The sequence below is a fragment of the Sminthopsis crassicaudata genome, chromosome 2 (genome assembly GCF_048593235.1).
Source record: "Sminthopsis crassicaudata isolate SCR6 chromosome 2, ASM4859323v1, whole genome shotgun sequence".
In the NCBI taxonomy this organism is placed as follows: Eukaryota; Metazoa; Chordata; class Mammalia; order Dasyuromorphia; family Dasyuridae; genus Sminthopsis; species Sminthopsis crassicaudata.
Genome location: NC_133618.1, coordinates 37,578,324 through 37,590,798, shown reverse-complemented (window position 1 = coordinate 37,590,798; position 12,475 = coordinate 37,578,324). Strand labels below are relative to the sequence as shown.

Genomic DNA, 12,475 nt, shown 5'->3' with positions numbered 1-12,475 from the left:
ATACACTGATCAACAGAAAAGCAGCTATAGTAATTTCATTTTCATATGAATATCTGTAGGCTATCCACTAGGGCTTTGAACATAATTATTCTTGATATTCGATAATAGGCTCTGGAAACAATGTGTAAAAGGAAAACCATTGATTGTCCCCAAATGCAAGGGACTTCCAGTCTCATTCAGTTTGCTGAGGCATATTTGGAAATAAATCAAAATATACTTAGTTGAATTTTAAAATCTGTTTAATCTTTGAATATCTGTAATAACAATAAATCTTTAAATATGTTAACAATAAATAAGCATAAATATTTAGTTTAATATTTGTAATAACTGTAAATCTTTAAATATGTTAATAACAATAAATAAACATGTAAATATATAGTCATAGTTTAAATTTGTTTAATATTTTAACATTTGTAATAATGATAAATCTTTAAATATGATAATAAATAAACAAATATATATGCATCTCTACATATATTAATAATAAATATTAGGCACTTACTAAGTGCCTCTTTTAAATAATTCCTACTCCTAAAGAGCTTACATTATAATGGAAGAGACAACATATACATTTATATTAGTAAATAAAGAATAAATATCCATTGAATACATACAAATGCATTTGGAGTAGGTAACTATAAGGTACTTTGGAAGAAAGGACACTTGCAGTCAGGAAGATCAGGCAGAAGACAGTGCCTGAGCTGTATCTTAAAGGGAGAAAGGGCTCTATGAAGGAGAAATAAGATAGTAGGAATAATATTTATGCTGTCAGAGGGTTGTGGCAAGGGAGTCACTTTGCAACCTCAAGGTGCTATGTATAAATATAAGTTATTAACATCATCATTACTACCATCACCATCCATTTGATTTCTCACATAGAGCCTTAAAAGCTGTCCAAATGGTGTCCAAGTCACTCTTTTACTGAGATATGCTATTTAATCCAATGGTACAGGAAGGCAGATTTCACCTGAAGTATAAGGGAAAACAGACAGCCTGGAGAGTCCTCCATCACCAGAGAGCTTTACTTATGGAAATGATGAAGACAGGATTCAGACTTTGGAGAAGTGACAAACTAGTCTGTCCTCTAAGATCTTTAACAATTTGTGGATTCTTAACCCAATTTTTCTAACGTCTAGACAAGAGCTCTTTTCAGAGAGGAGACCATTGCTTTTGCATAGGGAGTCAGTTATCCCTCCCCTTGCCCCTTGGTGCACCAGAGCTGGGTAGGTGATGGTCGTTTTGTTATCCTGCTCTTTCCATACACTAAGGTCCTGGCACTGTATTGGATTAACACACAAATGTACAGATATTTGCATCATTTGTTTTCATACAGCACCTGTCAGCCCTCACCTGGAGTACTGTGTTCAGTTCTGGGCACAAGAATTTAAAAAGGGTACTGAGCAGTAGCAAGGATACCGAATAAGCAGTTCTGATAAGTTCAGAAGAGAGCAGTGAAGATTTTCAGGATAGGTTGAAAAAAGGGGGATATTTAGTCTGGAGAAGAAACAAAAAGGGGACATTACAGTTCTGTTCATGCATTTGAAATCCTGCTCTATGGAGGAGGGATTAGACTTTTTCTCCATGGTCCCAGAGTCCTGAATCAAAGGGTGGTAGTCAGAATTTTGGCTTGGTATCAGGGAAAAAAAACTAATAAACTTCTTAATAATTAAAGATGTCTCATAGTGGAATAGGCTACCTCTAGGGGAGACAGATTTCCCTTCCTTGGAGATTTGTCAGGAATAATATCTTATAGTCAAAATTCTTTTCTGCACAAGTTAGCCTACTTATCTTTTGAGGGTCTCACTCTTAATTCTGTGATTCCAGAATTCAGAGTCTCAAAATGTTGTATTGAAATGATCATACCATTACCGCTTCCTGTTGAGGTGGAAAAAAGATCGGAATTGTTGTCTACTTTAAAGATGCTGAATTCAGATGTATTACCTTGCTAAACATCTTAGCAAACACAGATGGGAAGAGAAGCCTGAAGTTTTCCAAGTGACAGGCAAAAAGATTCTGAAATTTCTGATTTCACTGTATATATTTCTCAATTTCTCTCATTACTCACTTAACTTCTCCATAATATAATTAGAATAATATCAACATCTCCAATGAGATTGCTCTCATGGTTACGGTCAGTAATAGTCTGCTTCATAAAACTGCAACAGAGAATGCTAATTAAAATGATTAGCCCTCTGTAAAATACAGGGTGTTCTCCAAATAATAAATAAGAATCGTGAGTTAGTGTTGAGTTCACTGGACTCTTGTAACTCCTTCACAAACATTCATTTAGAATAACAAGGACTCATCCCAAAGTCATATGCATGGTACATGCCTAAGAGTAAAAGATTTGGTTTCATCATGTACATAGTACATACCATCATTTTACAGATAAACTACAGCAGTGTGATTTAGTGGAAAGTAGGGTGGTCTTGTAGTAAGGACGTGTTTTCACATCCTACCTCCAAAACTTACTTTTGGAATGACCTTGGACAAGCAGTTTTCACATCTACAAAATGAGTAAGGTAGAAAACAAGGTCCTCTCCCAGCTCTAAGTACCTGATCATCTGACAAGAGCATGATGGAGGTTTTCCTCCTCTGAAAGCCTGTGCTTTTATTCATCTACCACTAGGAATTCAATGAGAGCAGGGAGTCCTTTTGCCAAGAAGACCAGCTCATCTTCCCTGACATCAGTAGCCAGAAACAATCCTGGATAGGCAAGAGAGGCAAAGGTGCTGTAATTCCCATTTGTCGTCCAGTAGAAGAGGAATTGGCTAGTAGAGTCAAGGGTGGTGGGCGTCTTGGGGAGTTCCTTCAGGAAAAAACACACCATGGTTTTTAAGTGAACAGGTGAAGGCAGAAGAAGAAAGAAAATTGACTTTGTCCTGGGATGTCCGCCCTCCCAGATGGAGTGTTCTCTCCCCGTATAATGGCAAATTGATTCTTAGTGATGGATTTCAGCACTTGGATAAGTTGCACTTAATCAGATTCCCTTGTAAAGAAGGAAGAATAGGGGCAACTAGGTGGTACAGTGGTTAGAGCACCAGCCCTGAAGTCAGGAGGACTTGAGTTTAAATTCAGCCTCAGACACTAAACATGTCTTAGCTGTGTGACCCTGGGCAAGTCACTTAACCCCAATTGTCTCAGCCAAAAAAAAAAAAAAAAAAAAAAAAAAAAAAGGGAGAATGGTGAAAAGGGCTGTCAGGGGATGTGGTAGGTGGGCATAGGGAAGTAGGAGCACCACACCCTATTTTTGTGCCACAGAAAGCAGTAATTTTGGAATTGATGACTAAAATATCTCTAAAAATCTTAACTGCTGAATATATAGGACAAAGGAAAGTAGGAGAGGGGTCCAGGACTCAGCTGCTAGTGTTGTCTCTTTATATCCAATGTTATCTTTTTCATGGAGAACCTGAGGGATGGAAACGTCTTTTTCCTTGTTTCCGTCTCCCAGCTTCCCTGATTCCCTTCAGTTCTCAGCCCCAAACCCATATTCTGCAAGAGGCCCTTTTTGTTCTTTCTAAATTCTAAGGTCTTTAAAGATTCTATCCAATTTACCCCATATATGTAAAATGTTTCCCCATGCTGTCTCTTCCATGAATAAAAGCATGTAGGACAGTATCTGGCACAGAGTAAGTGCTTAATAAATGCTTGTTAACTTGGCTCGAGAGGAGTAGCCATCTTTAATAGTTTTAGAGAGCAGCTATCTAGGGTAGAAACAGCAAGGGCTGCCTCAAGTAGGACTGGGATTGGGGGTTCAGCTCTGAGCTTGGGGTCTTCAATGTGGGTCACAGCTTTATTCATTTATCAAATATTTATCGAGAGTTTTCTGTGTCCCAGATACTGGGCAAACTCACATGTACTCTCATGGAGTTTACAATGTGAGAGAAATTGGAACAGGCTGCTTAGTAATTTTAAATAGTATATTTTAAATGATTAACCAATTAATTAATTAAATAGTATATAAATTAATTTAAATCAAATAAATTAATTAAATAATAAAAAATAAAAAATTAATAATTATAGATAATATTAAACAAATTAAATAATAATAAATTGATTAATTAAATAAATTAAAATTAAATTGAATAGTATACAAATAGTATATCTTGCAGCATTTCATACCAAGAAAATCTTCCCCTAAGTTAGGATGAGGTTATAGGAAGGTAGGGGCAGCTAAGTGGTGCAGTGAATAGAGTGCTAGGTATGGAATTAGGAAGACCCATCCTTGTGAGTTCAAATATGGCCTCAGACACTTATTAGCTGTGGGACCCTGGGCATGTCACTTAGCCCTATTTGCCTCAGTTTCAGCTGTAAAATGAGCTGGAGAAAGCAATGGCACATTACTCTAATATCTTTGTGAAGAAAACCCCAAATAAGGTCATGATGAGTCAGACAGAACTGAAAAACGACCCAAAATATATGAGGATAATTTTGTTACGGGAGTCCTTACCACCCCATGTGTAACTGGTCAGCCTCTAGTAGCCTTCTAGGGAGTTTGGGAAGTAAATGTTAAGCCATTATAGGCTTATTTTATTATAGCTCCTTTAGGAGAAAGTTGGGTGAGTTCTGCCCATCATCTCCATCTGCTGAGAGTATGACTGAAACTCATTTACCATAAAATTGGCCAAATCTAGGTTATTATTAGCAAGAAAGACTGTGGGAACTGAGGTGGATTACAACATAACATTTGACTCTTTTTGTTGTGGTTTGCTTTAATTTTATTTTCTTTTTCATTTTTAAATCTGATTTTTCTTGTGCAGCAAGATAATTGTATAAATATGTATGCCTATTTTGGATTTAACATATATTGGATTACCTGCCATCTAGGGGAGAAGGTGGGGGATGGAGGGGAAATTGGAAGACAAGGTTCAATGTTGAAAAAATTATCCTTGCATATGTTTTGAAAATAAAATTTCAATGAAAAAAAAAGAGAAAAAATAAATTATTTATCAAAAGCTTTGGTAAAAATCTAATTAAGCATTATTGGCCAAATTTTGGTCATCTACTACTTTAGTAGAAGGAGAATGGTCTGGTGTGACCTGTTCCTGGGGAAACCCTAATGGTTCTTCATAATTACTGCTTCCCTATCTAACTATTCACCAACCGTGCTAGAAGATGGAGAGATGTAGAATAAGTGAACATAGAATCAAATGGATTTAGGTTGATGGGATTAGGATCTAAAGGGAGGTTAGAGCATTAGACCGAATCCAATAAAATTAACTTTAGTGGGGATGGTTAAATGACAGTCCTGAAACTTGGCTCTCCCAAGATGGGAGAAGCAGAGTTAGACAAGTAGCTCTTCTGACAAAAGTCTGAGAGCTTTAGCGGCCGTTAGGTTCAACATGAGTCTATGGGGTGATGAGGCGGCCACAAAAAACTTAGGAGAGATAGGACTTCCTGGAACAGGAGGAGATCCTACCCCTACTAGTGCCAGACCTCACCTGGACCTCTATGTGCAGCTCTGGGCACTCAAACTTAAGGACATTGGTTATGTGGGAAGCCAGGCAAGATGGGAAAGGGTCTTGAGGCCATGGAATATAAGGATTGGTTCAAAGAACTAGGGATTTTCTGTTGGTTTGTTTTTGGCTCCTCTGTCACCTTCCTGACCAATACCGAGCTGGCTGCCCTCTGAAATTCCTGGATGTTCTGAAACTTAGTTCAGTCTAAAAAAATAACTTAGTTCTGTCTAATCTTGGTGTAAAGAGACTGAAGGGGCTTCGTGGGCAACTCACTCAACCATTTCAGATTTTAATGATGTAGAGAGTGCAAAAGGAAGGGAGATAACTGAAGATGATTGCAAAGGAGGGAACCAGGGCTCTTTTTTATTTTTGCTTCTTGCTTTTATTTATTTATTTTTTTTTGTTAGAGATAATAGGGGTAAGATGACTTGCCAGTGTCACACGACTAGTAAATATCCGAGGCTGGATTTGCACTCAGGCCCTCTGCTCTATCCACTATCTCACCTCGCTGCCTCTCATTTGTTTTAAGAATAATGTCAAGAATACAAAGTCAGGGGCACAGTAGGGATTGCTCACCTGTAGCTCTATAGGCTTATTTTCCCCTTTTCCCATCACAAACAATTGCGTGTTTGCGAGCCTTAAAGTCACGGCGACTCCATAATTTGGTGCAGGTTGGAGGGTTAAGTATCTTCCTATGTCAAACACTCCTAGGGGGAAAAAGAACAAGGAAAAAAATGAAATCACTGAAAAACAAAAACAAAAACAAAAGCTCAGATTTCATAAAAGCTGGGAAGGCAGCTAGGTGGCACCATAGTGCACAGTACTGGCCCGGGGCTCAGAACACTCATTCCCACGTTCAGCCTCACGTACTTACTAGCAACGTGATCCTGGTCAAGTCACTTTACCCTCGGTTTCCTCATCTGTAAATGAGCCCCAAATGGCAAATATCCCCAGTGTCTTTGTCAGAAAGACCCCAATGGGGCCACAGCGAGTGGGACATGACTGAAAAATGACTGAACAAGATAATGGCCAGCAGTTCCATGGAGGTTCAAGGTTTGTAAAAACACTTTACAGATGGCACTTTGTTCCATCCTCAAATTACCAAGTGAAGTTGATGTTATTATTATCCCCATTTTGCAAATGAAGAAACTGAGGCAAAAAAAATTAAGTGACTTTCCCTGGTGAGATGCTAAGAAATCAGACTCAAAACTGGGTCTTCTTGATTCCAAGAGCAGCCTTGATTTCTCCACGAAGCTACCTGCTAGAGTTATAAAGGCTATCTTCATAACTAAATTATAAACTACCGAGTTTTCTTCATCCCCCAGAGCACTTTGCCATTGTTGTTGTTGAGTCATTTAAATCATATCTGACTCTTTGTGATCCCGTTTGGGGTTTTCTTGGCAAAGATACTGGGGTGATCGTCCATTTCCTTCTCCAATGTGTCCCCATTTTATAGATTAAGCAAATAGAGGTGAACTGCCCTGGTCATAGTCACGTAGTACGTCATGAGATAATACCTGGGATAGGATTTCATCCAAATTTGAAAATGAGCAGGGACAAAGCTAAGGACCCAGAGAGAACTCTATTTTGAAAAGATATTGAGAGACCAGAGAAAAAAAAGCAAGTAGGACATATCAGTTACCTTCAGGTGTTTCGCCTTGGATGGGAACAGCTCTGAGGTGATTTTCTTTTTGCAATATACCGCGATTGTCTTGGTCACTTATTGCCTGGTTGAGTAAATAGGACTGGAAAGTGTACTCCAGTTTGTTTTGAAAGTTGGAGGCAGAGATGAGTCTGATTACATCTGGAAAACACAAGCATCCTTAATACTTTGTCCCCAGTAAACATCATGGACTCCAAGCATTTTAGAACTGGGAAGGACTTTAAAAACCAATCAGTTCAATCTCCTTATTTTAGCAATAAGCTTCAATGTCTTTTCCAAAGGCACCTAGCTAGACAGCATTTAACCCAATGCCTGGATATATACAGTAGGGATTTAATAAGTGCACCTTGACTTGAATAGGACAGCGACAGAGCCACAACAAGAGTTCTGGTGCTTGTGAACTCTACTTTTCCATTAATTTTGGCCTTGTCTTAAGCTCTAGTTAACAAATTTCTTCATCATGAGACTATTTGTGAAATTCACTTTATTCTGAGTTGACCAAGGACTTGCAAAAACATCTCATTCAAAGTTAAGTGACATGTCCAAGGTCACAAGTAGTTTCTCTATTCTATTGTGCTGCCTGTCCATGGTCTTCTGGGACCTGATCCTTAATTTAAAAAAAGAAAATGGTACTCATGACTAACAACCCATCTTCTCTCGCCTATTTTTGGAAAAGAAACTAGTAATATTGAAAATGGTAACAATTCAGACAACTTTATCCAATGAGACTCTGATGGCTAATATCAAATGAGGCAATAAAAATTCAAAGGTGTTGCTGAGGAAGGATGTCTAGTGAAGGAATTGTACTGTTGCATTAAGCCCTGGTATGATGCAGAGATTCCTATATAAATTCTATAATTGTCCAGAAAAAAATTGGTTGAGCTTTCAATTATCGAGGCTGAGTTTCTCAACTAGTAAAAAAATATGGATACATAGCTTCTCATCCAGGCTTATTTACAATTAGATGGACAGCTTATGGGGCTTGTCCATCAGGACATATATCTTGAACATATGCTGGGAATGGACAATGGAATGGAACAAGACTGGAAGAGTAGAACAGATTGGATAGCCTTTGGAAAATTGAACCAAATTTTTATTGACCCCCTCATCCTAAAAGTGTGTGTAAGATCATTTAGAAAAATCAGCATCCTTCTAATGATGCTGTATTATTATAAGTCATGGGATTCAGTCATATCTGAAAAACTAAAATTGTGAATCACCCAAAGAAAAATTGTGAAGCACTTTATGTCAATTATAATATATCACAATGTGCACTACCTACCTACTCTATCATCTATTTATCTATCATCTATTTACATCTATCTATCTATTTATTTAAATTTGGAAACCTGATTGCTTATCCGCCTACAATTCAGAACTCCTGAACACAAGACAGCTCTTTGGGAGAACACTGGATTTGGAATCAGAAGAAGTAGAATGTAATCCTGATTTTTCTCATTACCACCTGTGTGACCTTAAGAGAGTCATCTACATTCTCTGCTCTGAGTTTCTCTATTTATAAAATGAAAAGTTTAATGGCCTCAGGGCCCATTCCCAACCTTAAAGGTATGGCCCCATGACGGTTGCTTGATAGATGAAAGAAAACAAAAGTGGGTCAATCAGGTACTGAGGGTGAAGAATGATTGATAGAGAACCACTAGTGCAATGTCAAAGAGATCTAGAAGAAAGCTTCTCAGCATGTAGAGGAGGGCTCCCAGATGGAGAATCTGAGTTGACTTAGCCAAAAGTCACATGGGATGAGGTACACACCCTTAGAGAGAGTACCCTCATCAATGAGCTCACAGAATCATCAGCATTTCCAAATGAATCTTCTCTGGGGAATTATTAATTACTCCAGTAAGCATCTTAAGAATGTAAGCATTGAGAAGGTACAGATCATGCTGCTTTAGGTGGAATCTAGCACACTAGCCACTAGGGAATTAATACATAAAGGTCAGCTTCCTTTTATGAAGTAGCTTCAGGGTTTGTTTGTTTGTTTTAATTCAACTCAATTCAATAAATATTTATTAAGTGCTTCTGTGTGCAAGAGGGTCTTGAGAATATAAAGTCAGACATGTAAAAAAAATCTTTTAAGAAGCTTAATTTTTACTAGGGAGATATAAGCAAACACAAGATCATTTGCTTAAAAGAGCAAGCAGGAAAGGTTCCAAAAGGAAATGGCACATGAGAAGTAACTATAAGGAAGGGAAACATTCTTTACAAGGATGATCTGAGCCTTGCAGGAAGGAAAGAATTCTAGGGTAGATACAAGGGAGGTGTGCATTCTAAGAATGGAAGACAAGGTTTGGAATTGGGAAGTGAATTTAGGAAATAGCAGGATGGCCAATTTGGCTGGGATGTAAAATAGAGCAGGACATTGTAAATTGGGTCCAAATATTCAGGCTAGAACTAGAGGGAAACGGCTAAGTTAAGGAGCTGGTTTATAGTAGAGAAAATAGGGAGCTTGAGTATGGAAGTGACTTGTTAAGAGCTCTGCTTTGGGAAGATTATTTTGGCAATTGCCTGGTGGGAAATGCTGGAAACCAGAATCTAGTTAGAGGCTGTTAATAGTTCAGGGAAAAGGTATTGAAAACCTGAGGTAGAATGAGTAGAAAGGCATGGATGGGAGAGATACAAATTGACAATTGACAACTAATTGGATATAGGGTTGGGTAGGGAAGAAGGAAAGGTAAAAGATGACTCAGAGTCTGTGAATCTAGGTGACGAAAAAGATGATAGTACCCTCCACAAAAATAGGAAGTTTGGGGTAGAGATTTTTTTTTTTTTTGGTGGGGAGGGCTCATATTGAGTTTGAGATGATCTTTGGATATTCAAGTAGAGAAATCCAGAAAGCAGCTGTTAAAGTAAGCTTAGGGATATAGATTTGGGAGTCTTCTAAAAAAGAGTTGATGATTGAGTCTATGGGAACTTACAAGTTGGAGAAGAGAGAACAAAGTCACACAAATGGAGGGTCTGAAACACTTCTCGGGCGGTCAGGGTTACTGAGCAAAGTACCTATGTGTGGTGGTCCAGACCATTTCTACTCAAATGAGAAGGGCAAATAAATGTAGGTTCTCATGTTATATGATCTGGGAATACTATATCACTCTTTAGGGGCACGAGATCCTCCAGATGCTTATATTCTTAAGAAATCTACTAGCATTAATCCCAGCTGGAAATATTATTTCCAAAATGCTGATGACTATGATCTCATTGATGAAGGTACTTTCTCCAAAGGAGCACATGGCAACCCATTTATACTTTCTTTACATTTTTGAATCTGGACTCAATATCACCAACCTTTTCTTATTATCATTCACTTAAAAATGGAGAAAACAACATTGAGATTTACCTTTATCTTTTTCCGAATTGCTGCCAATGCTAGACAGGTAATCACTGGTGATGGGACGGCTCATAAGATTTTGTTTCTTCTTCTCTTTTTTCTTTTCAGCAACTGGTGAATCCACACAATCTTGAGACTGAAGTTGGTGGGTTTTCTCAGAAATCGCTAATTTTGTGCAACTATCCTTTAGGTATGGGCTGGAATTAGCATAGAAGGAGTCCTGCGGAGAAACACATGTATGGTTGAGATAATACCAAAAAAAGTTTCCTTCTTCAAGAAGTGTGTTCTTTCTATGTGTGTGTGTGTGTGTGTGTGTGTGTGTGTGTGTGTGTGTGTGTCCTTCCTTCCTTCCCTCCTTCCCTCCTTCCCTCCTTCCTTCCTTCCTTCCTTCCTTCCTTCCTTCCTTCCTTCCTTCCTTCCTTCCTTCCTTCCTTCCTTCCTTCCTTCCTTCCTTCCTTCCTTCCTTCCTTCTCTTTCTTTCTTTCTTTCTTTCTTTCTTTCTTTCTTTCTTTCTTTCTTTCTTTCTTTCTTTCTTTCTTTCTTTCTTTCTTTCTTTCTTTCTTTCTTTCTTTCTTCCCTTCTTTCTTCCCTCTCTGCCCCCCCCCACCTTTCTTTTCCCTTGAGTCTCCCTCTTTCACCTAAGCTACAAGAATAGGAGCTATTCATGTACCAGTCCTAGTCTGGCACACCTTTGATTTGTTCTGTTTCATAACTGAGTCTGTTTGTCCTTCCCCATTCCTGGGAGCTTACTTTATTAATGCTGAACATTTACCTCTAGCTACCTACCCATGTACCTACATATCTACCTCCCTCCCTCCCTCCCTCCTTCTCTACACTACCTACCTACTTACCTATCTGTCTGTCTGTCTTTATTTTTGGAAACCTGACTGTTCATCCTCCTACAACTCAGAATTCCTGAACTCAAGAGACTTATCAGCCTCAGTATCCCTGATACCTAGGAAAACCATTTTTATCTCTAAACTAATATTCCACAATAGATTCACTGAGAATTGGGCCCTATTTGAGATATGACTAGCTCACATCTCCCCAAACTTCTCGTCATTCTTTCTTCTTATTTGATCTCATAGGTATCAACACTTCATTTTACCAGAATGTAATAAGAGGTATTTTCTGGAGGCTTTTCAAAGACTTTGCCATGCAACTACTTAGAAGATCTCTGATAAAAGCTATGACTATAAAACAACAACAATAATGATAATAACTGACATACAGCACTTTAGAGTTTACAAAGCACTTTTATGTATTTTTAATCTCATTTGGTCCTTGCAACAATCCTATATTGCAGGTATTGTTACTTTCCTCATTGTATAGATGAGGCAGACAAGGATTGAATAACAACCAATCTGAGGCAGGATTCAAATTCAGTTTTTCTGAATCTAACCTCGAGTCTATAGAACTTATTCATCCAAATGAATTTCTCAAAGTGGTCACCTTGGGAAGTTATGATTTATTCCAGAAATTCTACTATTGCTTAAAGTACCTTAGGAGCTCCTTTTTTGGAAACTGCCTTTTGGAGTTTCTTTGAGAAGAAAGGTAAGGTAAGGATACAACCTCCTAAAGGGCTGACTTTAAAGAGGACAATATTCACAAACACAACTTATGTTTATTTTAACATTCTGGCTTGTTTTAAAAAATCAGTGCCTTGTCTCACAGTGATATTTCCTATATCATAGGAGTGAATTACTCAGATTGCCTTCCTTAGGGAGCCTGAAGAATACCTGTACAAGGTAGAGGCAGTCTAAGTAGAGAGAAGGGAGCTAATGTGAGAAATGTTGCAGGGATGAAGTGAACAGAACATGTATAGCAAAGATGGAGAGAGGGATTACATAAAGATAATCCCAGAATTAGAACATGGTACCCACTTGAATCATTGTGCCACACACAGAAACAGGGAAGTTGGAGGAATAAATAGATTTTGGGAGAGGAAGATAATCTTGCTTTTGGATGTGTTGAATTGGAAGTTTGGCAGGACAGTGTCCAAGTAGAAGT

At 38.2% G+C, this 12,475-nt stretch overlaps 1 protein-coding gene across 1 annotated transcript; it reads right to left on the bottom strand.

Moving 5' to 3' along the window:
- Positions 1–221: 221 nt before the first annotated feature.
- On the bottom strand, positions 222–10,685 carry IL1A (interleukin 1 alpha; the record flags this gene model as incomplete). The annotated part of the gene is given in 4 exon segments (XM_074285818.1): positions 222–2,809; positions 6,036–6,166; positions 7,102–7,263; positions 10,475–10,685. Coding segments are annotated over 4 exon segments (702 nt in total), but the record flags the coding sequence as incomplete, so codon positions are not given.
- Between the last annotated feature and the right edge of the window lie 1,790 nt (positions 10,686–12,475).